Genomic DNA, 25,042 nt, shown 5'->3' with positions numbered 1-25,042 from the left:
CTAAAGACATTGTTATATGATTTTTCGACTATTGGTAACATCATGGCTATCTCACAATTTCAATTGAATACGTTTTGGGAAAAGAGGATGTCGGAGGAGTTAAGGGGGCTAGTTGCTCTCCATGATGTTTGACTTTTAAAGGGGAACTAGAACTATACATTTCAAATCAAATGAGCCTCTTTTAAAGTTTACACAACCACCCCTTCCGTAAGAGCCTTATATGCTCCTAGGCACAACTTACAACTCTTACCGCCAGACTCAGGGGGATTCTGTCCACCCCAAAGGCCTTATTATATGATCGTTGGATTCTTGTCGAGAAAACAGCTATCTCAAAATTTTCATCAGATGCATTTGTGGAAGATATGATGTAGGGGGTGGTGGCTGCCCCCAATCACTTTGACTCTTAAAAAGAGAATAAGAACATCTGATTTCCAATCCAATGAGCCCCCTCTGGAGTTTATACAACCACCCTTTTCCATTAAAACTTTTAATACTCTCGGGGCAAAACTTACAACCCTTGTTCTGAGGGCTGTAGGGGGGGGGGGCCACCCTCAAAGACATAATTTCCAGACCTTTTAACTATGCCGAACAAAATGGATATCTCAAAAGTTTGATTATATGTGTTTTGGGAATTAATAGGCGCGGGGGGGGGCAGGCCTTTGCCCTCGAATCGCTTTTTCCTATGTAAAAAAGCTCTTTTAATTTCCATTCGAATGAACCTTTTTTGAAGTTTCTACAAATACAAATGGCCATCTCAAAATTTCTATCAGATGAATTTGGGAAAATATGAGGTGTGGGGGGGGTATCTGCCCTCTGATCACTTAGAATCTTAAAAACATACTAGAAGTTCTGATTACCAATCTAATGAGCCCCCTCTGAAGTTTATGCGATTACCCTTTCTACAAAAAACCTTATATGCCCCCAGGGCATAACTTACAACCCTTGCCCTGAGGGCTGTGGGGGGCGTCATCCTCTAATTGGTTCCCAACCGGTGGTACGCGTGCCCCAGGAGGTAAGCTAAATCCTCGGAGGGGGGGGGGGTACGCGAAGGTCCCAAAATTAATTTAGTCTATATCTTTAAAACTTTTTTCTGGCTCAGTTCCAACATTTTCCTTAAAATCAGATAACCCATTGTACATAATTTCAAACTCATTTTCAAAACTTTCGCTTTCAGTAACCCGCTGATTTTTCTCCATAGCGGTAAGGTCTCGTTCACTTTCGCTTTCAGTAACCCGCTAATATTTCTCCATAGCCGTAAGGTCTTGATCAGTTCAGTCACAGACAATTTGAAACCAGCGATTTAAGCACCTTGTCATCTGCTGAAACACAAAGTTCGTGAATTGTGGTTGCAAACGAACATGGATAGATTCCTGATTAGTAGTCACAAGAAGCTGAATGATGGTACCCCAAACACAGAACCTGCACCTAAGAAGAAGAAATATGACGAATCATGTTCGGTCAAAGTGCGTTGATATTTGTCAAAATACCTAGGGCTCGGATTTAGTGCGACAAAGTCTGATCAAGCGAATGCACAGTGCGTTCTTTGGTGTTAAGTCTTGGCCAACAGTTCCATGAAACCTGCGCATATGAACCGACATCTCAGTAATATGCACCCTTCTCATGTCGGTAAGCCGATAGAGTTTTTCAAGCATAAACAAGAAGCACTCGCTAGTAGCTGTTTGGAAATTGCAAAAGTGGCATCATTTTCTTCCAAGGCTCTCCGGGCTTCATATGATGTGTCCTATTTAGTTGCGAAACAGAAAAAACCGCACACCCATACCGAAAGTCTGATATTGCTAGCACTAGTGAAAGTCAGTGAAATAATGTTTTATACGAAAACTGCTACTGCCCTTCAGTCTATACGTGTGTCGAACAACTGTTTCAAGAAGGATAGAAGACATTGCTAGCGATATTGTCATGCAGGTTGTTGAGCAAATATAGATGACGAAGATGTTTGCGTTACAGCTTGACGAAAGCACGGATGTGTCAGATGATGCCCAGGTGATCGTCTTCTTCCGATATCAAGACTATTCTGACATAAGAGAAAATATTCTGTTTTGTCAAAACCTACAGTCAAGAACAACTAGAGAAGAACTAATCAAGGTAATTGGCAAATTTTTTGCAGAAAGGGGCTTATTTGGGAACTGGTATCTGTCAGTTTGCAAAGATAGAGCTACCGCCACAGCAAGGAAGAACAATGGGTTTTTGAGCTGGATAAGGAAGGAAAATCGAAGGGTGAAGTGGTTGCACTGCATCATCCACAGGCAAGCTCTTGCATCGAAAAGGATGAACGCATATCTGCACGAGACCCTCAACGAGGCTGTAAAAGTGATCAACTTCATCAAAGCCAGACCACTGAACTCAAATCTGTTCTAGTTGTTCTGCCAAGGGATGGGTTCCGAATATTAACATTTACTTCTGCACACAGAAGTTCGCTGGTTGTCTCGTGGGAAGATATTAAGCAGAATTTTCAAGCTTCGACAAGAAGTTCATATGTTTCTTCTGGAGCAAAAGTCTGCATTCAGTTTACTTTTTGAAAACCATGACTGGGCCTGCAGGCTGGCCTATCTTGCGCATGTTTTCGACAAACTGAATGACTTGAATCTTTCAATGCAAGGTTTCCGGACGGACGAACTCTCCCTGAATTCGAAGATTTGTGCTTTCGTCAAGAAATTGGAGTTTTGGCATAAAAAGGCTCAAAGAAATAGCGTTAGTGTCTTCCCGACCCTTGACAAGTTTGCGGACGATAGTAAAATTGATAACCTCAAAACAATCTGTGATTGTATTCGGGAGTATCTGACAAAGTTGCGAGATGAACTTGTGTCATATTTCCCACCGATAACGACCTAAGATAGAACCCAGGATTGGATCCAAAATCCATTTGTTGGAGACGTGACCTCAAGCTCCGGTCTTAGTGACAAGCTTACAGAGAATCTAATCGAACTTGCCAGTGGTCGCGCCTTAGAACTGAAATTCCAAAATGTAACTGTTTCCCAGCTTTGGTTAGAGGTGAAAGCAGAATACAAGCAGCTAAGTGAAATCGCCATGTCTGCTTTGTTGCCATTCGGATCCACTTACCTTTGTGAAGTGTTATTTTTGGCAATGTCGTTGATCAAAACCAAACACAGAAACAGACTGAGTGTACAAAATGACCTTATAATTGCCGTTAGTGACATCGAGCAAAGATTTGATAATATTTTAGCTAAAAAGCAGCCTCAAGTTTCTCATTGATTTTGTACGTACTTTTACACATTTGTGCAACGTCATATATGACAATAAATCTCGTGTTTTTGGAAATCTAATTTAAGTTAAGAAAAAGGTAAAACAACGATTCTCAAGAAAAGGGTACGCAAGCTTTTTCGACCTTGATTAGGGGAACGTGGAACGAAAAAGGTTGGCAACCACTGCTCTAAGACATAATATACAGACCTTTTAGCTATGCTGAAGTAAATGGCTATCTCAAAATTTTCATTGGATATATTTGGGGAAATGGTGGGCGTGGGAGGGCTGTAAGTTGCCCTCCAATCATTTTTGACTATTAAAAGGGGCACTAGTCCCTTCAATTTCCAATCGAATGAGCCTTTTTCGAAGTTTTACAACAACAAATGGCCATCTCAAAACTTTTATCAGATGCATTTTGGGAAAATACAAGGTGTGGGGGTTCACCCACCCTTCTATCACTCTGAATCTTATAAAGGGCACTAGAAATTATGAGTACCAATCCAATGATACCCCTAAGAAGTTAATGCGACCACCCTTTCTATAAAAACCTTATATGCCCCCAGGGCATAAATTATAACCCTACCCTGAGGGCTGTGGAGGGTGGGGTTATCATCCTCAAAAACGTAATTTTCGGACCTTTTAACTATGCTGAACAAAATGGCTATCTCAGAATTTTGATTGGATGTGTTTGGGGAAATGGTGGGCATGAGAGGGGTTTTAGTTGCCCTCCCATTACTTTTGACTATTAAAAGGGGCTATAGAACCTTCAATTTCCAATTCAATGGGCCTTTTTCGATTTTCTACGACAAAAAATGGCCATCTCAAAATTTGCTCCAGAGCCATACACAAGCTCAAGCTGCAAAAGCAAACTTGGCCCTTAGGCTCATTATGAGAACATTCAGAACCAGGAAGCTGTGTGTGTTAAGGAAGCTCTATTAGGCACTATTCCACCCTCATTTAGAGTTTGGTATGATTTTGGCATATCCTCAGTATAAAATGGATCCTAAAGCGCTTGAGGATGTTCAGTGCCAACTCATCAAGCTTTTACTACACCTACAAGAAAAAAATTGATGAATATTGTCTCAGATGCCTAAAACTCCCTACACTGGCATACAGAAGAAAAAGGGGAGATGTCATCATGACTTGCAAGCTGCTTGAACACTCAAGTCTAAGTTAAGTTTTCTCCTGACCCCTCATCTTGCCAGGGAGGGCAAGAGGGGTTCTACACACGGGAAGTCAAGGGACATTGGATATCCTTCAGGAGACATGGGTGTTGGAACATTTGGGAAAAACACAAACCTAAATGTGTTTTAAGATGTCTGAAAACTTGTTTCGGGAAATTATTTAATAACGGACACTAATCACTCAATGAAAAAAAGTAAAGGGGCGTGTGCCTGTCCTGAGTCTTCAATAGCACGTTTTTCTTCAAGCAGTAGCGAAGAAAAGTTACTATTTAGTGAATATACTACTTAGCCTAGTTAAATTCAAAACATTACACAATACATAATAAACAATAAACATACTTTAAACAAACAAAATTAGGTACTGGTGCTCAACGTTTACCAAAATTATCAGCAATGAATTTTTGTAGACGACAGTAGCATAGCGTAAACAAGCTTTCGGGTGGGCGAAGGTGAATGTTTTATAAACTCGCTTTTTTCAGCTAGCTTCACCACAAATGTTGCAGTACCTTCCCCCCTCCACTTTCTTTAACCTCCATGCCCAGCACAGGATGCTCAATCTCATAGTTGAACCAAGCACTATTCCAACAACCCTGTAAGCTCTATCCCGCTATTCAGTTGTATGTGATTCGAAAATGGCGTCTGAGCATATACAAAAATACACCCTTTAAATCGTTATTGTCGAAACCTTACACAGGAAAATTGTAACCTCCCTCCTTGAGCAACAAGAAAAAAATCACCGTTTTGCATAGGAGCATTGTCTCCTTTTTTTTCTTTGTTGATATTTAGGCACTAGAACATCATAGAGAGCTGTTTAAGAGCTCATTGAAAAGCTAGCTCTTCTATTTTACCAATTAGACTTGATTAAGCCGTCAAAAAGTACAATATGGTAGTCTAAAAGCACAATTCGGGCTGTTTGTCAATTTCTAAAATGGAAACAACGAAAAAGGGTTTTTTCCAATGAAAAACTCTGCAAACAAATTTCCTCTGGGAAATTACCTTCCACCCCTGCAGAAAGTTCTCTTCCATGGAAAATACTCCACTGTAAATTTTACCTATATTTAAAATAAGTGGCTGTATTTTTAATCTTAAATTATTACAAAAAAAGTTAGAATTATTAACTTACCCATTGGTAATTGTTTGATAAGAGATATCTAGATAATCTGAACAATTCTTGGCATAATTGCAACAGAAACCTTACATTAATTAAAACTTGCCAGAGCTGCAAATTGGAAGGGAAAAATAGACGCATAGAGTCTTCTCCTTTTGTATCTTTGTTTAAAATAAAAACGAAATCTAGCAAGATTACACAAAAAGTTTTTTCTTATATAAATCTGGGTATGGTATACATTTCCGGAGTGGGAGAAATTATAATCAACATCATTCTTGTGTCTAAATGATGGTGTTTGGGCTCATTTTTGTGTCTATGGGCTGGTACCACTTATATTTGCACGCAAAATTTCTAATTTGTGAGAAAAATATATATGTACTGCTCAAATTCACTATCATACTTGCAGCAGACACGTCGTACAACAGTCTGATGCAGAGATAAGTGTCCCACAAGTAGCACTGGCGTTACGTGAAATGTGACTAATAACAGTAATAATCCGCAGAACATTTATGGCAATTCTTTTTTTGGATGTGGTTGAAAGAAATATTTAGAAAAGCGGAAATAGCAAGTAGTCCACATTTTATTATACATAGAGGCAGTTCTACATTTACCAGCATACATTTACCTTTGCAATTTAATTTCTGCTGTTAAACGTCCCGGATTTACATTCTAGCTTTGTAATTCAATTTTTGCTGTTAAACGTCCCGGATTTACATTTTAGCTTTGCAATTCAATTTCTGCTGTTAAACGTCCCGGATTTTTTTGCGCAGTAGGTTATTTTTCTAAGGACTAAGAGACTATTGCATAACAATGAATCGGACAGCTGATATTGTTGATATGACAAGATTTAAAAGCGTAGTCAGTACTGACTGACATTCTAAGGTACTGAGTCTCTAATTAACATGTCGCCGCAAGGAATCCTACCTTAAGGTTAAACAGACACAAACTATTTTGCATCTAATCCCAATAAATGAATTTTTGAACATACGCTATCGTCTGGTTTACCGCGACCTTACCAAATTGGATTGTAGCACGAAAAATGAAACTGTGATGTCTACCGAAACCAAGTAGCAACAAACTGTACCAAGCGTGGATGAACTGTGCGGCACACGTGGCATTCTAAGATGTACATCAGGTGGTAGAAAGTGGGTGCCCCTTTGATGTTGCTCCTTACTTTCAGTTGAAAAACTTGTTTCCTACCTTAATCCTACCTTAAGCTTTTAAATCTGGAGTCTCATTCTGAACGGGTATAGGCTGAAATTAGTTTTGTAAAGTTTTTCCTGTTTCGGTTGACGGCTGCATCTGTCTGTCTTTTATTTGTTTATTCTTCTGATTTACTACATTAATCTGTTACTATGCTGTATACTTCAAAGCGTCTGCATATGTAGGTAGGAGGATGGTATATTTTTAGCCCCAGTCCCCTCCTCCCAAAATATAAATCCCAAAATATCCCCCGGAAATCCCAAAATATCACCCATAAAACAAAATTTGCATTGTCAATACAAATTAAGAAAGGAATGGGGGAGAGGGCTATAGGTTTTTTTTTTTCAATAGAGTATTAATAGGTATGTAGACCAGTTTTGTAAAAGTGATAGACTAATATACAGGCTCCACACAAGACCTGTTCCTTTTTTTCGGCACTGCCTACAGATCAGACTTAATATTTTTTCTCTTTCAGAAACCAGAAGGACTAGGAAAACCCGTGAACTTTTTAAAATGAAACTTACTTTGGGTTTATTTACTTATTTATTTACTTAATAACTCTATGAGAAACTAAGAAATTAACTCTATGAGATAGAATAATAGCTCTATCTCAAGCCCTAGGTAATTTCGAAGATCACACTACCTTTTCATGATGATAAATAAAAGTTAATTAGTTATAAATTCTTTTAATAAACAGTGATAAATTTCACAAAAAACATACTGGATATTTCGGTCGAATATGCAAGTGCCGTATCAAATAGCAAACGTTTTTGCGGAAATATGGAAAAATCCCAGTGAGGGTTTTTATTCTTCTTCTTCTACATCACAATCCAGGAAGCAGTTCTCGGGTAAATTGTGTTTAAAAGCAATGGTTCTTGAAGAGATTAAATAAACAAAAAAAACAAGTTTTTCTTAACAAAAGTAAAGAGCGAAAATCTGCCTTTAGCAGAGTAACAAAAAAAACTTGACATTATAATGAATAATCAACTAAAAGTTAAAAGAAACAACTTAATAAAAATTAAACCAATAATGAAGTTATAAGTTACAAAAAATAAAACTAATATTCAACTCAAACTGAAAACGAACAGAAATTACAAAATAGTTGAACCAGGAAGTTGTCTGTCTTGTACCCCAATTATGATTTTTTTAAACATTTTTTGTAAGAGTTAAAACAGTAATTCTATTATCCATTCAACTTATTAGATGCCGTAATAAATACATAAATACATCTGAGCGATACGGGGCCTAATAAGTATTGCTTTCATAAAACCTCCTATCAGTAAAAGAATACACACAAATAAAATCAGAGTCTGAAAAAAAATAAAACCATGTTTCAAAAGTTTAAACACAGTGTAAGAAAAATAAACAACAAAAAAACAGCAAAAAACAAACACCTGCTACACAATAACCTTTGACTTAATTTTATCTGAACTGAAAATGTCCTGTAATTTAATAAAATTCCAAACCATTAATAATCTTATTAAACAGCGGGGTTCGAATCTCATTCAACATAATGAGAGAGGAGAAAAGAAAAAAAAACTACATAAAATAAAGCGGAATAAATAGATAAAGCAAAATCATAGGCACTCCAATCATAGGGCGATTGTTATTCGCGCTTTACTGAAAGCAATATACATTTTAAGCGATTTCAAAGCGAGAGAGAAATAAAAGATGGACTGTTTGTCAAATAAAAACATCAGCAGAAATACTAAAATAAAACAAATTCGACCAATGATATATATAAAAAATAAAATAATTACTTATTGTTTAATACCCTTATTTTTTTTTCAACACAATACCGGAAGTAAATCTTTTTGCCCTTCCAAGTTCCGGTTCATTATTTTTATTTGAACTAACAATTGGATAAAGGTTAAGGAGGCCTGAGACGGTCAATCATTTTGATCAAAAGCTTCCGTCAATCGATTGATTATTAAATACATGATTGATCGTCTAGGAACCTGTTAATCGATTGACGAGGGTGATTGACCGTCTGGCTCTAGACTAATTTTGTTCAAGTATTACGTCAGTCACGCGCCAAAAACAGTGAAACACATATTGGAAGCAAGCAAAAATGTGGAAGGCGGGTTTATTAATAGAGTTACACTGGTACACAGTAGACAGAACATACAGTATCGACAAAGGTTATACTCTCCATTAAAAATATGTGACACAGGTTTAAAACCACACAAGATTCATACTCCGCCTTCGCGCACGCGCGATTCCAATGTACACATCACGATAAGCCTATTGGAAGACCTGTTTTTCCATTGAATGCCAGGTAGCAACTGAACTAAGGTTCTGACGTATATGCCCAGGGTCGATACGCGCCGTATCAAATGTGTGTCATGTTTGGAAAAGAGACGTCGCTACAGTCTACAGTTCACTGGATCACCTGAGTTATGGAAAGTTAAATGTAGAGACTATTATAACCGAAATAAGAAAAGTGCGATATTTCACTGGATATTGCGGGCGGTAAAGACATCCTATTTTCTTCTTATTTTCGCGCGACCAACGTAGATACAAGAAAAGCCAAGTCAGTGTTAGACTGTATTTCACACACGATAGACACTTCACTATCCGACTCTGAACTGAAACTAAAAATCTCGCCGTGAGTTAAAATTAAACTTGAAATTAGCTTTGGTCAAGATTGAAGGGTTGACTGAAGGTACATTGAAGCACACATCAATCAATTGACGGAAGTTTTTGATCAAAATGATTGACCGTCTTGGGCCTCCTTTAGTATTTTGATATCTTTGTCCTAACTAAAATTCCTTTTATAAAAGGTCCTATTTCAAATTTGAAATTTTGAAAGGGGTCCTTAGCCGAAACAAAGGTTCTACTGGTCAGGTACCTTAAATAAATCAAATTTGTCCTTACTGCAATTCGTGGTAACAAACTGTAAATAAGGAGTAAATCGGGCCAATATTTAGCGAAACTCTAAAAAAGGGAGATTTGATAAATTAACACATCAAAATGTTCGATTTTTTATGCTGATTCCAAATATATAGGTTTCATTAAGTTTCCAGCTACCGAATCACGTGCTGCGAGAATATTTGTGTGATCTTCAAAAAAGGAGGTGAACACCCCGAAAAGTTAAATGATCTTGATGAAAATCAAACCATCAATTCAGCGTCTCAGAGAACCCTACTGTAGTGGTTTCAAGCTGCTATCTATAAAAATGGAATATTGAACTTTTTCCCAGATGGAAGATCACGGTTGTGTTTTTTTTCTATGGTTGATTGTATAGAGCCAATGGTCCTAGGAGATCGAGAAAGGGCTCATTTGAACGGAAGTCAAACATTCTTCGGTTCTTTTTAAGTGACCAAAAAGATCTTGCCACGGGAAAATCGGATTTGCCCCAAATGCGATTTTCCAAAAATGACCAGATTGCTACAAGTTGAAAGTTCTGAGATAGCTAATTCATTTAAAAGCATCAAAGACTATATGTTTAGAGCCTCACTTTCAGAGGAAGTAATGCCGCATGCTGGTGCTTTAGTTTCTAAAAAGGCCCGTACTCTATACAAGATAAATGGTTAATGTAGACATTTATTTTGAAGCCTCGTTTAACTAAATTGATTGACTTAATGTTTTATATAATTATGTAGCCTACAGAAGCGTATAATTGCGCATTAGCTATTATGAGTACTTGCTTAGACTTAGGTCTTTCCATGCCTAGAGGGGCATCAGGCAGCAACAGTAGACCTCCAGTACAACTGATCTTGTGCCAGGGATCAGAACCCATTCAGGGTAGTTTTAGGACTTGTTGCCTTTTTCACCAGGAACTGACCTAGTGTGTTCCACTGTTTTCCCCTCCTTCGAAGACCGGGGGGATCCAACACCTTATATCCTGCGGGAGATGTTCTTCATTCATGCAGACCGTATGCCTCCAGTATATTCATCTCCTTATTCTGATCTCTTTGGTCACCAGTGGGTGTTTATTATCTGTCCTTGTTCGGGCATTCGTCAATCTATTGATTCAGTGGTTTACAGAGATTATATGTAGGAAATTGTTTTTGATGTTGAGTAGGCTAATCGTTTCTCTGCATTCTTTGGGTACAAAGTGTACATAACTCCCAAATAGTCTGAGTTTGAGCTTCTGGGAGTAATTTCTGGATTTCCAAACGTTTCTCAGCTGAAGAAATACTGCACTAACATACGCTATGCGCAGCATGACTTCTCTGTCACAGTTCTCATTTTGGGTCACAGGCCCACTAAGATACTTGAATTCTCTGACCTTTTCGATATCAGTACCCTTATATTGAATGCCTTTAGCCAGGGTTGGTATATTTCCAGTTGACACACTTTCGTTTTACATTTATTTGTAGACCACTAGGGGTGGCAGCTTTCGCTGCTAGTTTCTTCAGATTATGTTGAATGTCATCATGGCAGTGAGCAGCAAAAGTGGTATCGTCAGTGAACTCACAATTAGGCAGTAGACGCGCAGGGCTTAGTTGAATGCCTCCTCTAAAATGGCAGGCTCAAATCACAAAGACAATAAGTATTGAAAACAATATCGGGGATAGCAAACATCCTTGACGAACACCGATTCGACTTGAAATCACTTTGACAGTCCACTCTTCCGTCTGTACTACGCACACTTGTGCGTCAAACAGGGTCTTAGTCATACTCACAATTTTCAGAGGGATCCCATAAGCTATGAAAATTTTCCGCATAGCCTCTAGGTTCACGGAGCCAAAGACTTTCAAAAAGTCTATAAACACTAAATAATCGGCACTTGCCATTCATCTGATTCATCCAATAGTACACGTAAGCTAAATGCCAAATAACAGCAAAAACGATTCGAACGAAAGCGATGTTATTCGTCCCTTAAAATAGAGTCCACTTGAACCTGGATTCTGGTAAGTAAAACTTGACACAGGAGTTTGATTCTGACCGACTGAAGCCTCTCCAGCTATCACATACTGTCTTCCTTTCTTAAAAAGTTCCACAATAATACCCTGTTTCCATTCGGGTGGGATAGCCTTGTTCTCCCATACTTCACTTTGTGTAATTTCAATATTTGGCCAGCAAGTGCTCTTATTCGATCTTTCAGTAACCCCGGAGGGATGCCATCATAATCAACTGGTCTCCCATTTTTAAGCGACCTCAGGGCTGTATGAACTTCCTCAAAGAGGATTGGACCCGAACGGATGTCCTCATTAAACAGGGGTATGTCAGGAACAACCAGCGGCTCTTGAGGCATTGGCTGGCTTCGAACCTTCGAGAATATTCTCTGTAAAGATTTTTAAATTGTTTTACGAAGGAGGAGGTGACTCATCGTGTAGGTGAGGGATAGAAAGGGGTCTGGTGGGAGGTATGAATTAATCTGTAATCTCCCTTTTCAACTAAGCCTGTGTAAGGATGCTATGGGATGATGGCTTTCTTCATATGGCAGGAAAATATTTTCTTTTCTGACATTAAAGATTTGATTGACATTCCTGCTGACGAAAATGGTGGAGGGGAGAAGGGGATAATTAATGAGCACGGTCAGGAAATTACCGAGAGCTGGTGGCAGGTGACACTAGGAGATTTGTTCTTGTTGTTCTTTAAATGGAAATATTGGGTTTTATGTTTATTTTTTTCTGTCTTACACATTTTGGTGGCAAAGAACCGTAAGTAAGGAGCGACCCGTCCTAGTCGTAACCAAAACTCTAAAAAAAGAGTTTTAAGTAATTTATACACTAAAAGAATTGGATTTGTATGGTGATTCCAAATATGTAAAACTCATTAAGCTTGAAGTTACCCATCAAAAGTTACAAGCCTGAAAAACACCCAGCTTTCGATAAAAGGGAAAAGCAATCCATAAAGGGCGAGTGATTTTGATGAAAATTAGGCCGTCGAATTCAGTATCTAAGACAATTCTATTGTAGAAGTTTCAAGCCTTTGTCTGCAAATTGTGAAATTTTGTATTTTTTTCCGAGAAGAAGGTTCACGGATGCGTGTTTATTTCTTGTTATTTTTTTCAAAGGCGATTGTATCGTAACAGTGGTTCTAGAATATCGGAAGAAGGTTCAATTAGAAAGAAAATTGAACGCTCTACTGTTTGTAGACCTGTTTTATTACCAGAAAAGATTATGATGAAACAAAGTAGCATTTTTGGAGTAAAACGATAATTCTAGTCCAAAGGGTGCCGAAAACCCCTCACCTTTACCAGAAAGTTTGGCTTTTTGTCCCAATTCTTTGAGAACGGACTTCTCAGACACAAAGGCCGTTGGATTGGAATAATTAGTGTTTTTAAGGCACTATAAAACTTAAGCGTAAATAGCGAGGGGTTGTGGAGGGGGCAGCCCCCCTGATAGCAATATTTTTTCAAACCCTCCCTCAAGCTGCATAGTATTTGGGTATCCAAAACAAAAAACACTAGTTCAATTGATGTTGTCACCATGTATAGCAAGTAATTGATTTTGTTTGTAAACAAATACTAACTGCTTGTGCAATCTCTTTTCTGCACAGCAATATGGTATAAAATAACAGTTCAAAATAGGGATAAAATCCTTTTTTAATAGACAGTGTATAATAAATTTCACAAAAGTACCAGATATTTCGGTCACATATACAGTGAATGTTTTACTACTGATGACGGTCACTGTATATGTGACCGAAATATCTGGTATTTTTTGTGAAATTTATTATACACTGTCTATTAAAAAGGATTTTAACCCTATTTTGAACTGTTATTTTATCGTCATGGAAAGGCAGTGTGGTCTCCGAAATTATCTACGTCATAAATATGGTATGGTGCACAACTTCTAGGGTAGACCTACCCTGTAATCATGGTTGGTTCTCTGAGCTTCGTCCAGAAGATTTTCCGTCGACTGGACAGTCCAATAAGAGCAAGGTTACGTCACACAGCTGACAATTGTTACCCAACGATGTACTTTTTACGGAGGGTCCGAATGGTGCCTGACTTCTGTAGGAGTGGAAATGTCAAACTGGTACCATCAAAACATGGAAATGGTGACATTCCAAGGGGTAAAATTTAATTTAGAAATGGTAACATCCAAACGTGCAAATGCCGACATTTCATATGGTAAGATTTAATTTGGAAATGGTAGCATCCAAACATCTCTAGAACCATTTAAAATAGGACTCAGGCTCAGTTGCTCCCGTAATTTTTGCTTTCTCTGATACCCCTCCATAGTATTAGTTCTTCAAACACCCTAACCAAAAGATCCGATCTCGATTTTAAAACAATCTCAATTATTTCCCTTATCTGAAAACTGATAGATTGTCCTATTTGCCTGGAAATCTACGCATGAATGTAGTAGGCGTTCTTTGGCAAAATCTTCCTCGTGTATGTGCTAAGACGAGCGAATTTAAAGCCCGTTTTTAGCACAATATCTATCTCATCAAATAGCTATTAATATTCGTTAAGTATTAAATCACCAGTTTTGTTTACCTCTCACGTATCTGTTCTGGTAGATTTTGTAATTTTTAAGTCAAGAAAAATTTTCAGTCTGAAAAATATTTCACCACCTGTGACTAAACAGATCAGAACACTATGCAGCTTCAAAAAATAATTAAAGGTATTTTAGCTTACAGAGGAACTGCAAGAAAGCAGATGGTGGAGCAATTTAAAAGGATAAAAAATGACCCGGCTGTAAGTTACGCCTGATTTATTTAGAAACGGATCGAAAATTTAGTTTTTGTTCTTCGATTTTTCTTTGTTAGTTTAAAAGGGATTTAAGTTTAAAAGCTTTCGTTCGATTGAGCCTTCCCCCAGCTTTCTTTGGCATGCTCGACATGATCACTCCTGAAAAAGCTGTTAAAAGTAATTAAAAACCTAGGATACCTAAGGATACCTAGATAAGTCAGGGGGAAAACAAGGGAAGTGTCGGATGATTTGCCCTCAACCACGTACTGCACTCCCGGTCGAAGGTCGAGACTGAGGAGATCGGTACCTGCGCTACGCAGACTATTGATCAGCATGCGAAAAAAAATTTTATATGTTCATCAGTAAGATTTTCCCTAAATTTGGAATAATTTAAAAATCAGATTGGAATAATAAGTTATACTTGAATGTAATAAGTTACGTTTAAGTATTTTATTCAAAGTTTTTTTTTCTGCCCTATTACAAAACAAGTTAATTTTTTTTATTGACCTTTTATGGCTGTAGTCTAAAACATGTAAAAAGACCAATAAATTAAAAATGTGGGGGCATGTAAATAGAGGAATTTTTCATAAAATGATGCATCCGGTGTTTAGAAATGAGTTTTAAGGATATATTCAGAGTATGCCCTATTGAAGGCATTCACAGGTGGGACGGCCCAGGGTCCCTAAAATAAAAAAAATCAATTACTTTTTATTAATAATTTGCCATAATTTTGTCCCTTAATTTGTTTTGAACGTGACCCTCTTGAAATAAATTTCTGTTGACGTGCCTGGAACCTGGAAGTATGTAATTATCGGATCGAGGTAGTGACCACTCTGAAATCATGTACATCGTGTGGCGCGTGCCAAGCTTTGCGGAACTGTTCCAAGGATTTTGTGGACTGTGCCAACCTTGGGAGAATTGCGGAGACACCTGGTCGTGGGAAGTGGACAACCCCTCAATTCACAGGGCTGAGCAGGCTCATCTTCAAAGTCAATTCGTCAAGTCTTAATCTACTTGGCTTAAATATACACGTTATTTGGAAAATATTTCCATTATGTAAGCCAAGGCCGGGGTATTTTTGGCCCGTTTGTACCGCTCTACGTAATAGGATAATATATTGATATTCCTTGCGTATCTCTAAATGTCCTTGCAAATCACGGATTCGTTTTGCCAGATTTTGTAAGCATTTGGTGTATAAAAATATTTATTACCTGTTATTCAAGGCTTAGATTATTATGTAAAATTTTTAATAAAATAAATATACTAAAAATAAGTAGAAAATTGAAAATAATAAAAAAGACGGTACTTTTTTCTAAAAGCCACCACACTCAAGATCTTGTATCGCGAATATGAGACAATAACCGGTTTTATGGTCTTTATGCCAGACAATATTAGCTTCGGCTCCGTGGGAAACCACATTGTAGCTATATTTTAATTAAATAATTTGTTGGTATTTTGGTTAGGTTACGTATTTAATATAATGCGGTCTGGGCGGACCGAGTCCGTTGATTTTGAATTGAATTTATCAAGTATTTTAGGCAATCGGTTGCATCAAGACTGGGCTGGGTAATTGTAGACAGAGAAAAGCCAAGACAGATAGTCCAAGTAATTGAGAGGCAAATGTTTAAATGGCTGGGGCACGGGTAAATGGCAGGAGTATGAATGACTCTCTTATTGGACACATACTTGTCAGGTTAGTTTTTGGAAAGGCATGCCTGCCTAGAGCCTTGAGCCAAGAAGACCCTGTTGAGCTTGACTCTAGTTCGGATTTGTGTAGTGACATGAGAGGTGTAGAATAAGTGGGAGATGGTAACGTCGGCAATGAAATACCACTACTTTCATGGTCGCTTCACTTAATCAGTGAAGCGGAGGCAAGGCCCGTCGATAATTCTGTGTTGTAGTTTTCATAATTTTGTGGATAAAGTTCTATATTTTCATCATATTTTGTTTTATTTCATTAGCATTAACAAAACTTTACTTCTTGACAGAACTTGAGTGTGGTGGCTATAAGACACAAGTACCAAAAGACTTTGCTTACCAAGGGCGCCGGCAGAAAATTTTCCAGGGGGGGCAGCCTTCAAAATAGCAGTGGTGGTTGGGTGATAGTTTAGGTGGTTTAGGGCACCAAACTATGACTTTACCCCGAAGACGACGAATTTACAATCAATTTAAAATCCTGTGAAGCTAGTTGATTTAAAAGTATCAATAACTATATTTTAGGCTACCCAGTTGCAAAAGAAGTAAAAACACACGGTGGTAGTACTGGGTTCAACCAAGTTAGCTCAGCCAGAGTCGACCCAGCTCTAAATTGGTGCCTGGAGAAATCTGGGGAAGGTAAACTGGAAGGGTGTGCGAAAGCAAAGGATGGTTGGCCCCAACCCTCCATTGAACTTCCTGGTTGAAGGGCGAAGAAACGGAGATCAGCACCGCCGGTAGGGACTGTAAAGTCCAATTCCGTATTCTTTACTTTTTTTTCTCTATGCAGCTAATATGTTAAATTCCCATATCTACCAGCACATAGTTGGAAAAGGCAAGGCAGGTTATCATCAGCTCTGCCGGAAATTAGTTTTCAGCAATTTTCAATGGTAATACTTTTCTTTTTCTTTTTATATGAAGTATTTTAGTGTGGTTAAAAAAAAGATATATGTAATGTATGTATCTATAAGAGAATCCTATTGTATAGGTTTTGATGGCTTCAGTTATGTAGGAGATTAAAAGTCTCACAGAATTTCCATCCATACAAACAATAATACTCCTTTGCATCCAACCAAAATTCTTTAGTAGTAATATTAACAAAGACTTTTCATCAAGATTACTATTCGTCGCCATTTTTTTTTAAGTATATTCAAATGTTTTCCAAAATTGGAATTGCAAATTTAAACGTAGGACGGTACTAATCGACGTACGATTTTTGATTTACCCATTTTAAAAGCAATTGACTGGGGATTTAAGGGACGGTACCTCAAATTATATCTTGGTTAGGCCTGGGTATGATTTGGAAAACAATCAGAAATTAAATAAAAACAGAGCTTTTCAACTGAAAGAAAGAAACAGATTTGAAACCTATTTGAATAGATTATTCTTTGTATTAAGGGGGCTGTCTCCCCCTTAGCTCCTTACTCTTTACTGTGAATTTTGGCTTTTTTCCAAATTTTTTAAGAAAATTCGCAATTGGAAAAAAAAATATTTTCCAAAAAAAAACTTTTTGTTTTATGAGCAAGGTGTCGAGAAGGGGCAGTCCCCCTTATATACAGAGTAATTTATATTGGTTTTAAGTTTTAAACTTGCTCCTTACTTTAGTTGAAAAATCTTTTCTATTTGTTTAATTATGTTCCATGAAACTGTAAAGTGTTATGAGTACAATACTTTTAGTAACGCAGAAAAAATGTTCAATATTTCAATGATCTCTGTTAGGATTTTGATGGGTAATCAAACAGCTCGTGGTAATGACCTGTAACTTACTTAAAGCGACCTGGCTCAATAGTAACCAACACTCTAAAAAACGATTTTGATACCATTAGACATATCAAAACAATTGGCTTATTATGCTGATTCCAAATATATTAGTTTCATTAAGTTTAGTCTTACCCATCAAAAGCTACGAGCCTGAGAAAATTTGTCCGATTTTCGGAAAAAGGGGGAAAGACCTCCTTGAATCAGGGATGCATGTTTATTTGTTGTTGTTTTTTTTCCTAGGGGTGATCGTATCGACTCAGTGGGCTTAGAACGTCGGAATAGGGCTCATTCTAACGGAAATGAAAAGTTCTTGTACCCTTTATAAGTGACCAAAAAAATTAGACGGCAACTAGGCCCCCTCCCGTGTCACTTTTTCCCAAAATCGCCCGATCACCATTTTGAGATAGTTTTTTTCTTTAGCATAGTTGAAAGGCCCAATAACTATGTCTTTGGAGATAAAATGGCCCCCTAAAGCCCCTGAGGGAAGGTTTTAAAGTTATAAAAATCGCCCTTTGTTTTGTTTGTTATTGGGAAGTATGCATACATTTTTTGGGTGGGGAGGGGAGGACGAATTTTCAATGGAGAGGATAGTTTGCAGGGCGTGAAATTTTCAGAAGAAATTTTGCACTGGGTGAATTTAACAGAATTTATATACAAAATCTCTTTATGTCTTGTTTTCTCTTTGCCGATTCAATTTTATGCGTGGAGATATTAAGGGTAATTGTCCGGGGTAAATTTTCGTCAGGATTGAATTACCCAGAGGATATTTCTACTGGGAGGGGAATTTTTCCGTGGATGTAGAGCCAGGTATCCCGGCATTATTTAAAAAATAATCAAAAATAAAATAAAAAACAAGTTTTTACAACGGAAAGTAAGGAGCAGCATTAAAACTTAAAACGCACATAAATTATTACGCAAATGAGGGGCTCTCCCCCTCTTCAACATCTCGCTATTTTCGTTAAAGTTTAAATCTTGTCCCAATTCTTTAAAAACGATTCCTAAAACACAAGGGTCGTTTAATTAGAACAATAAGTAAAATGCCGAAAAGCTGTAGCGTGAAGAGAAAGGTGTTGAGGAGGGGGGCAACCCCCGTCATATACGTAATTATTTCTGTTCGTTTTAACTTTTAATGCTGCTCCTTACTTTCAGTTGAGGGGACTTGTTTTTTTCCTTTATTTAAGGAAGCTTAGAGACAAACAACTTTCTAAAGACAATAGAAAAAGTATGTCAATTAAAATAAAAGTATTTAAAATGAAAAAAGTAAGCTACCCAGCATTCAGTTCTGTTGAGCAATGCTGATGCATTGGACTGATATTTTTTAACAATATCAATTGTTTTGAGCTTGGTTATCAAACACCAAAACATTTAATTAAATAAAATTAAATAAAATTAAAAATATTTAATTCAATATTTTTAATTTAATTTTGAATGTCAAAAGCTAGTATATTTGACACCTTTATATTTTCATAACCGTAAATAATTAAATCTTTTTTTAAGTGACAAATAGATAAATACAATCACTCAGAAACAAAAAAAAAATGATAATAAAACATAAAAAACGTATCCGTTCAGGGAGAAAATACAGAAATTCTTAGCAATCCGTTCAGGGTAAACATTTCTGATTATAGTTGCTTCAGACATCAGCTCATGTGTACTCTTGCAATGCAAGCAAGAGTTGACGGTGTATTCTTACCAAAATTGCCCCTTATAAAGTTGTTTTCCTTGTGTTTTCTATAATTATACGAACTTTCTTGTGTTCTAATAACTGCACTAATTACTAATAAACAAATACATATTTAAGATCACCATAAAAAGCTGATTCTTTGACTGAATGTTGTCAATAGTTAGGCTCTTATACTTTCGTTATTGACAAGGATTAAATAAAAAAACATTTTTTTTTTTAACTGAAAGTAAGGAGCAACATAAAAACTTAAAACGAATAAAAATTATTTCGTATATGAAAGGGGCTATCCCCTCCTCAACGCCTCGCTCTTTACGCTAAAGTTTTTTATTGTTTTAAAAAATAGAGTTGTGAGAAAAAGTCTAACTTTATCGTAAAGAGCGAGGCTTTGAGGAGGGGACATCCCCTTTCGTATACGGAGTAATTTCTGTTCGTTTTAAGTTTTAATGTTGCTCCTTACTTTCAGTTAAAAAAAGATAGTTTTTTTATTTAATTTTTGAACGTTTTTGAATTAATGGAGGTTTTGTTTTTGGCTCACCGTACATGAATAATAATAATAAAAAAAATGCATATTAATTTTACTTTTATTTGATTAAGTGGCTTTCTCGAAAGTTGTTTAATTTTATTTACGAACGTTTTTATTAGTAATAAATATACGTAACTTACGAATTAATTTACGCAACGAACTTGTATATCCATATATTTTTAATACGTATATTATGGGGTTCACCCCCTAGTCAATACCTCGCTCTTTACGCTAAAGTTCGAATTTTCTTCCAATTCTTCAAAATATGACCCCTTAATCACAAAGGCCGTTAATTAGAATAAATAGCTCTTATGAAAGTACTAAAAAATCTTTGGCTTAAAGAGCGAGGTATTGACTAGAGGGCGAATCCAATCATATACTTCATAATTTATGTTCGTTTTAAGTTTTGATGTTGCTCCTTACTTTCAGTTGAAAAAATTGGTTATTTTTTATTTAATTTCTGATCGTTTTTTTAAATAATGCAGGGAAATCCAGCACCCCTTTCGTAGCCCATGCCCCCTGCCTATGAAAACTTCGTCCACGGACAAATTCTCCCACCTAGCCCCCGGCCCCTCCCCCCCCCCCACTACCAGAAAAAATCCCCCTTGAAAACGTCTGTATACTTCCCAATAACCAATACTATATGTAAACATTGGGTCAAGTTCATAACTTTCAGCCCTCCCCCCAGGGGCTTTAGGGGATTAAGTCTTCCTAAAAGACATATTTATTATATTTTCGACCATGGTGAACAAAATGGCTACCTCAAAATTTTGATCGGGTGACTTTGGGAAAAAATTAGCGTGGGAGGGGGCCTAGTTGCCCTCCATTTTTTTGATCACTTTAAAAGGGCACTAAAACTTTTAATTTCCGTTCGAATGAGCCCTCCCAAGATATTCTAGGACCACTGGGTCGATACTATCACCCCTGGGGGGAAAAAACAAACAATAAACAAATAAACACGCATCAGTGATCTTTCTTCTGGCAAAAAAACACAAAATTCCACATTTTTGCAGATAGGAGCTTGAAACCTCTACAGGTGGGTTCTCTGATACGCTGAATCTGATGGTGTGATTTTCATTTAGGTTGTATAGCTTTTAGGGGGTATTTCCCCTTTTTTCGAAAATCAGCCAAATTTTCTCAGGCCCGTAACTTTTGATGGGGAAGACTAAACTTATATATTTGAAATCAGGTTAAAAATCTGATTCTTTTGACGCATCTATTGATATAAAAATTCCGTTTTTTAGAGTCTCGGTTACTATTGAGCCGGGTCGCTCCTTACTTACAGGTCGTTACCACGAACTGTTTGATTATTATTTACTTACCATTCATTACTATGAAGAATTTTTTTTTTTTTTTTTTTTTTTTTTTTTTTTTTTTTTTTTTTTTTGGCTCCAACCAAATCATATAGGAAAAATGTGTGGAAAACTGGTTAGTGGTTACTCAGTCACAAAGTAGAACTTATATTTTCCTTATTAGGGTCAAAATCTGCCCCCCCCCCTGCCGGCGCCCATGTTGCTTACAGAGGAATTGCAAGAAAGTAAATGGTTACTCAAATGAAAAAACTTAAAAATTGCCCTACTCTAAATGTTCCCATCCTGCTGCTCTAGCAGAAATTAACTTAAAAACTTTTCTTTCTTCTTTTTTTTTTTTTTTTTTTTCAAGGTTCTGGTCAGAAATCGTCTAAGGACAGAAAAAGAAGACAGGGACAAGCTTCTGCTTATAATTTAGCAAATTCCCAAGATTCTTTTGTGAAGAATCGGAAGCTTTGAAAAATAAATCTCTAGATATTAAGTAATTTTAACATATCTGTATGTTGTCTGTATTTCCTTCTTATCTGTCATATTTCTGCATACATATCTGTCTGCCTTTTTGTTGTTCCTTCTTTATTCTCTTTTCATATTTGCTATTGGTATTACCGTTTTCCGCTTCTTTTTCTAAAAGTTTTTGGCTTCCATGTTGTACGATTTGAAGATTTTCCCCCTGTCGTTTGGCTAGCATTCTGTTTTGGCAAATTCTACTTTGAGAACTGATTGTCACCAAGTTTGGGTTCTTGAAAATTCACGTTTTCTGAGATCTGCAGGCACGAATTGGCTTAAAACCAACTACAAGTTTGACTCACCTTCCGTAATAAAACCATCAGACCCATTTCTAGGGTTGGTGATGTCCAGGGCAAAATTAATTACAGCACCCCCCCCCCTACCGATTCAAATATAAACAAAAGAGGCTGAATTAAACTGAAAATTTTATCAGAGTTGGCAAACCCCCAGGTGCAACCCTCGTTACGGTACCCGGGGCATGTGCCCTTGTTGCTCCCCCACCTTTTTAACGGCTCTGAAAACCATTTATTGGTTACTAGTCAATTGAAGTCTAACTTCAATTGGGTAGTAAAAGTCATTATTTGTTATTAATTTAAAAAAAAATTCCGAAAAATAAGTTTTTCAAAGAAAAGTAAAGGCCATTTTAAACTTAAGCTCAGCAGATACAAATACCTTTTAAAATAATGCTTATAAGTAATGGTTAAAAGTAATGCTTAGATTGAATGTGAATATCAAGCTTAAAATGAAAAAAAAAAATTCCTATTGGAGTATAAATGAAACTTAAAACGAACAGAAATTAAATAAACAATCAATACAAACAAACATACAATTGATATTAATGTAAATGAATAAATAAATATTAAAACGAGTGAAACTTAAATTTAATATGCAAATCAAGCGTGAAACGAACAAAAATCACCACAAACAAGAGTTTGGATATGACCTCCTTCTCTCACTGTAAAAGTCTAAAACCTACTGCGTCATTGGCGCTTTACTGAAAACCAATTTTATGACAAATATTTTCTTTTTTACTTAATATTAAAAATAAACATTAAAATTATAGTAAAATTTTGAACTGATGAGCTTTCAGCAATTAATATCATTATACATAAAATATTCAGATTATTTTATTAGCTCTTTTTGAAGTTATTAAAGACGAATATAGTTTCCCTACAGATAAGTGTTTGGATACTGCCTCCTTTCCTAACTGTAAATAAAAGCCAAACGCCTACTGCGTCATTGGCGCTTAACTGAAAACGGATTATATTACAAATATTTTCTTTTCCAGTTCTTACAGTATTGAAAATAAAATACAATTACAGTGAAATAAATTCTTGAACTGATAGATATTTCAGCAATTAATATCATTATTCATCAAATATTCAATTTGATGTTGTTTATACTTTCCAATACTGTTCAAGACGCATATAGTTTTCAGTAAAGCGCCAATGACGCAGTAGGTTTTAGACTTTTACAGTGAGAATTTACAGTGAGTAATTTTAATGAAGTTTTGTTCGTTTTTAATTGCAAAAATTTCAAGTTTTAAAAATTCCTCATTTCAAAATCAAACTTAAAAAAAAAAATATTCCTCAAAGTATCCAAATTGATGTCAAAGTAAGAACATAGAAGTAAAAAAATCGGTTTGTGTCAACCTCAGAGTTTTTATTATCTGATGTTTGAACTATTTTTTAACAAAATTGCTATCTCAAAATTTTTATCGGATGGGTTTGGGGAAAAAAGGCGTGGGGGGACTATATTAAGCTTCGGTCTCTTTTGACTCTTTAAAAGTGAACTAGAACTTTCTATTTTCAATCAAATGAGCCCTCTCTGAAGTTTATACGAGTATCCCTTCAATAAGAAACATATATATCCCCAGAGTATAACTTACAACGCCTATCTCTGAGCCCTGGGGGGTTGTGTCGATCCTGGAATTTTAACATCTGGTGGTTGAACTATTTTTAACAAAATGGTCACCTTAAATTTTTATCGGATGGGTTTATCAATCCGATACGCCCAAAGGCATTGAGGACAGGAGAGGCTAGTTGCCCTCTGATCTTTTTCACTCTGAGAAAATGAACTACAACTTTTATTTCCATTCAAATGAACCCTCTCTGAAGTTTATTACGAGCATACCTTCCATAAGAACCATATAGGCCCCCCGCGCAATCCTTACACCGCCTTCCCCGGTCCTTGGGGGGGGGTGTTGACACAGGAGTTTTTCTTATCTGATCTCTGAACAATTTTTAACGAAATTACCATACGTAAAGGTGTTTTTGTTATATGATCTTTCAACTATTTTTAACAAAATGGCTCCCTCAAATTTTTATCAGATGTATTTGGGGGCCAGTTGCCCTCTGATCACTTTTGACTCTTAAAAATGGCACTAGTACTCTCGATTTCCAATCGAATGAGCCCCCTTTGAAGTTTATACGATGACCCCTTCTATATGAAGTACCTCTGGGAAAAAAATAAATGGAGTGTGGGGGGAGGCTAGCTGCCCTCCAATCATTTTTGACTCTTAAAAAGTGAATTACAAATTTCAATTTCCAATCAAATGAACCCTCTAGGAATTTTATACGAGCATCCCTTTCATAGCAACTATACATGACTCCAGGGCATAACTTACAATACCTACCCTCAGGTCCTGGTGGGCTCAGTTGACACCGGAGTTTTTTTGTTATCAGAGCTTTGAACTATTTTTAACAAAATGTCTATCTCAAAATTTTTATTTGATGCATTTAGGGCGTGGAGGAGAGGGGGGGGCAGGTAGTTGCCCTCCGATCTATTTTGACTCTTAAAAAGTGAACAACAACTTTCAATTTCAAATCAAATGAGCCCTCTTCGAAGTTTATACGACCATCCCTTCCATAAGAACTATATATACCCCTAGAGCATTACTCATAACGCCTGCCTCCGGGCCCTGGCGGGTTCCGTCGACACAGGATTTTTTCTTATCTGACCTTTGAACTATTTTTAATGAAATGGCTATTAAAAAAATTTTATCGGATGGGCTTGGGGAAAAAAGGGTATGGGGGGGGGGCTAGTTGCCCTCGGATATCTTTTGACTCTTAAAAGTTGAGCCTGAACTTACAATTTCCAATGAAATGAGCCCCCTCTGAAGTTTATACAAGCATCCCTTTCATGCGAACCATATACACCCCCAGGACATCACTTACAATGCCTATCCCGCGGGCTCTGGGGGGCGTTCTTGTTATCTGACTATTGAAGAATTTCCAAAACACTGGCTATGT

At 36.8% G+C, this 25,042-nt stretch overlaps 1 protein-coding gene across 1 annotated transcript; it reads left to right on the top strand.

Annotated features, from left to right (window-relative positions):
• The first annotated feature begins 1,941 nt into the window (after nt 1-1,941).
• Nucleotides 1,942-2,376, top strand: LOC148952715 (zinc finger BED domain-containing protein 5-like). Its single transcript, XM_089087760.1, has one exon. It carries the CDS (start codon nt 1,942-1,944, stop codon nt 2,374-2,376), a length of 435 nt encoding a protein of 144 aa, XP_088943886.1.
• The last annotated feature ends 22,666 nt before the right edge of the window (nt 2,377-25,042 follow it).

The sequence above is a fragment of the Artemia sp. Qi Xiang Cuo genome, chromosome 4, assembly GCF_049724085.1.
Source record: "Artemia sp. Qi Xiang Cuo chromosome 4, ASM4972408v1, whole genome shotgun sequence".
Taxonomy (NCBI): Eukaryota; Metazoa; Arthropoda; class Branchiopoda; order Anostraca; family Artemiidae; genus Artemia; species Artemia sp. Qi Xiang Cuo.
Note: the sequence above shows the minus strand (reverse complement) of the source record. Positions and strands in the feature narration are given on the sequence as shown.